The sequence below is a fragment of the Neopelma chrysocephalum genome, unplaced genomic scaffold, assembly GCF_003984885.1.
Source record: "Neopelma chrysocephalum unplaced genomic scaffold, ASM398488v2 Primary Assembly neopelma1_91, whole genome shotgun sequence".
NCBI lineage: Eukaryota > Metazoa > Chordata > Aves > Passeriformes > Pipridae > Neopelma > Neopelma chrysocephalum.
The window spans coordinates 4,303,150-4,306,038 of NW_020897753.1; the positions used below are offsets into that span (position 1 = coordinate 4,303,150).

General features: G+C 42.0%; 1 protein-coding gene across 9 annotated transcripts in view; it reads left to right on the top strand.

Annotated features, from left to right (window-relative positions):
• The window catches only part of USP34 (ubiquitin specific peptidase 34), a 108,533-nt gene that overhangs the window by 23,317 nt on the left and 82,327 nt on the right, over positions 1-2,889 (top strand). For all 9 annotated transcript variants that reach the window (XM_027693237.1, XM_027693242.1, XM_027693240.1 and 6 more), the window contains exons 4-5: positions 2,453-2,503; positions 2,616-2,765. In XM_027693237.1, the coding sequence (XP_027549038.1) occupies positions 2,453-2,503; positions 2,616-2,765 (201 nt within the window). The remainder of the gene's footprint in view (positions 1-2,452; positions 2,504-2,615; positions 2,766-2,889) is intronic.

Here is a 2,889-nt window from a genome sequence, read left to right on the forward strand (position 1 = left end):
TTGACTGTCTGGTGGAGAAGAAAAACATCCTTGTGGAAGTCGGAGGTTCTCCCTGGTTTAGGAATTCAGGAAGACCACAACACCTTTTGCTTGTGTTAAAATCCCCCGATATTTTTGGTGCCCGGAGAGGCCTTTGTGCCTACTTTTCATCCTAAACAAAATTCACTCAAAATATCTTTATAAATGCCATTGGTTGTTTTCTTGAGAAATGTTCATGCTTTGAAATGAGTTTCATTTTTTTTGGATTTATGGGATATCTTTAAGAGCTTTTGCACGCGGGATAGTTTTAAGACTGTGTGCCCTGTTCTTTTCATACTTTGTGCAGCAAGTTTAATACACTTCAGAGGAAGGAAAAAATCTATAAAAGGAGGCTCTTAAAATCCTGTGCAGAGAGAAGCAACAATGTGAAGTGAACTCCTGAACTTTGCAGTGGCTCGGAATGAACATTGAATCCGAAGGGAGTTACCTGACCATGGAGCAGTTCTTGACGGGATGAAATGAAAGAGGGGGAAAAAATCAGTTGTTCAGGTGTCTGTAGCTGTAGTTCCCTGTTTGGAATCTTGTGCTCTTCTGCTTCTCCAAGTAAATATTTTCACCCAGTTTCACCCTGCCATGAGCAGGGACACCTTCCACTAGCCCAGGTTGCTCCAAGCCCTGTCCAGCCTGGCCTTGGACACTTCCAGGGATGGGGCAGCCACAGCTTCTCTGGGCAACCTGTGCCAGGGCCTCCCCACCCTCACAGGGAGGAATTTCTTCCTGACATCCCATCTAAACCCACCCTCTTTCAGTGTGAAGCCATTCCCCCTTTTCCTGTTGCTGGAGGCCTTTGGGACAACACTATCCCTGCCTGCCTTGGTAAAAAGTCCCTCTCCAGCTTTTCTCCAGCCCCTTTTAGGTCCGGGAAGGCTGTAAGATCCCGTGAAGTGATGGTGAGCTTTAACACCATAGTAGATTCCCATGAGGAATTCTCTTATTTCCTGATAAATTTGAGCTTCAGGAGCTTTCAGACCGTTCTGTTCCACATCTCCAAGGACAGAAGTCACATTTCCAGACTCAGCCTCTCAACTGCAGCAGTTTTACAAGCTTTGCAAGACTTGTCCCACAGCCCTCCCTGAGTTTTTGTGGTTCCTGCATTCCAAGAGCTGGAGTTGATTTGACAACAGGTCTCTGTTTTATTCAAGAAAACTAATGGAATTTCTCACACTCTTCCTGCAGTTTTCCTGAGCAGAGCACTGAACATCTTTCCTTGCTGCTTAAAAACACACCACCTACTGCCTCCAGAGCTGCTTTAAAAAGAATTGCTGGAGTATCACGAGTTCAGGCATGACTTGGAGTTCAGCAGGGGGAAAAAAAAAAGGAAAAATAAATGCTTAGCTATAATATGAGCATATTGAATAATTCAAAATGTTTGTATCACACTTAATCCATCCAAAATTGCTTGCCTCCAGCATCCTCTGGTACAGTTGGAAGCTCACTCCTACACAGCTATTTAAAATATAGTCAGGAAGTTTCTCTTAAAAACTGAACTTTCTGTTCAACTTCCATTTGATTGGTGACTGTCAGTGCTGGAGAGGGATGGGAAGAGGAATTTGTATCCATGGCAATGTTGTGTTTTACTGTCACATTTTCTACCTCCAGTGCCCTTTTGCCCCCAACCATGTGCCCCAAACACCCAAGAGGTGTCACAGCCCTAAGAAAGAAACTTCCTGCTCTTTGTTGCCCGACAAGTGGATGTCGTGGGCATTAAAAAGAAAAGCTGTTTTCCCAAACCCTCTTCAGTTTAGCACTTCTAGCAAATAGATTTCTGGTTGCAGCAAGTAGTTAACAGAGTGATAGGGTGATACAATTCCTTCCCCATCTTGCCTTAATCCTGTAAGAATATGACACTTCCATTTTATGATGTGTTTTGTTACATATAAAAATATATGGTAGTCGAAGTTGGAGAATTTTAATATTCTGCTGGCAATGAATAATTTGACAGTTTTAACCCCTTAAATCATGAAATACAGGATTGTGGGACATCCTGCATTTCATCTAAATTCAGGTGTTTGCATATGTGTGTCATCTTTATGGAGAAATTGCCTTCCAGAGTTCCCTGGGTCGGTTCTGCTCTGTGTGCCATATTCCTTTGGAAAAAACTGGGGATCTGAAGGGGCTGGGATTGTAGAATAATCTGTTAATCCAGGTGTCGAGAGAGCCACTGAGATGTTCTCGTAAGCCTATCTTTGTGTACTTATGTCTACTTCTTAACAAAGTAAAAAGTATGGAAAAGTGTGGTTTGGAATGTAAAAGTGGAGCAAAACTTGTGTCTTCCCCTGAATTAGGGAGTTTGGTTTTCTTCTATTGGGCGACAGTGATACCTGGTAATGATCACTTAACAAAAATGATTTTTTGTTCTATAAATGTATTTTTATTGCTTCAGTTAACTCTGCTTTTTTTTCTTTTTAAACAGGATATTTCAGCTCAAGAAAGCAATATCTTAGGGGCGTTCTGTGATATGAACGTAAGTTATCCCAGAAACTTCAAATATTCATTTATTTTATTACACTCATTGGATGACTTCATGGCTCTGATACTGATAGTTAAAATTCTTCCTTTTTTTCATGTTTTTGCAGGATGTAGAAGTCCCCCTGCACTTGCTTCGTTATGTTTGTCTGTTCTGTGGAAAAAATGGCCTTTCCCTCATGAAGGATTGTTTCGAGTTTGGGAGCCCCGAGACGCTGCCCTTCCTCATAGCACATGCCTTCATCACAGTGGTATCCAATGTAAGTATTCCCTAGAAACTGAACACAAAAAGGGAAGTCTGGAAGGATTCTGGAAGACCAGGCAGGGATAAAAAAGACTGGAAGATTTTCCTTGTTGGGAATGTGGCGTTTTGTTGTTCAATAA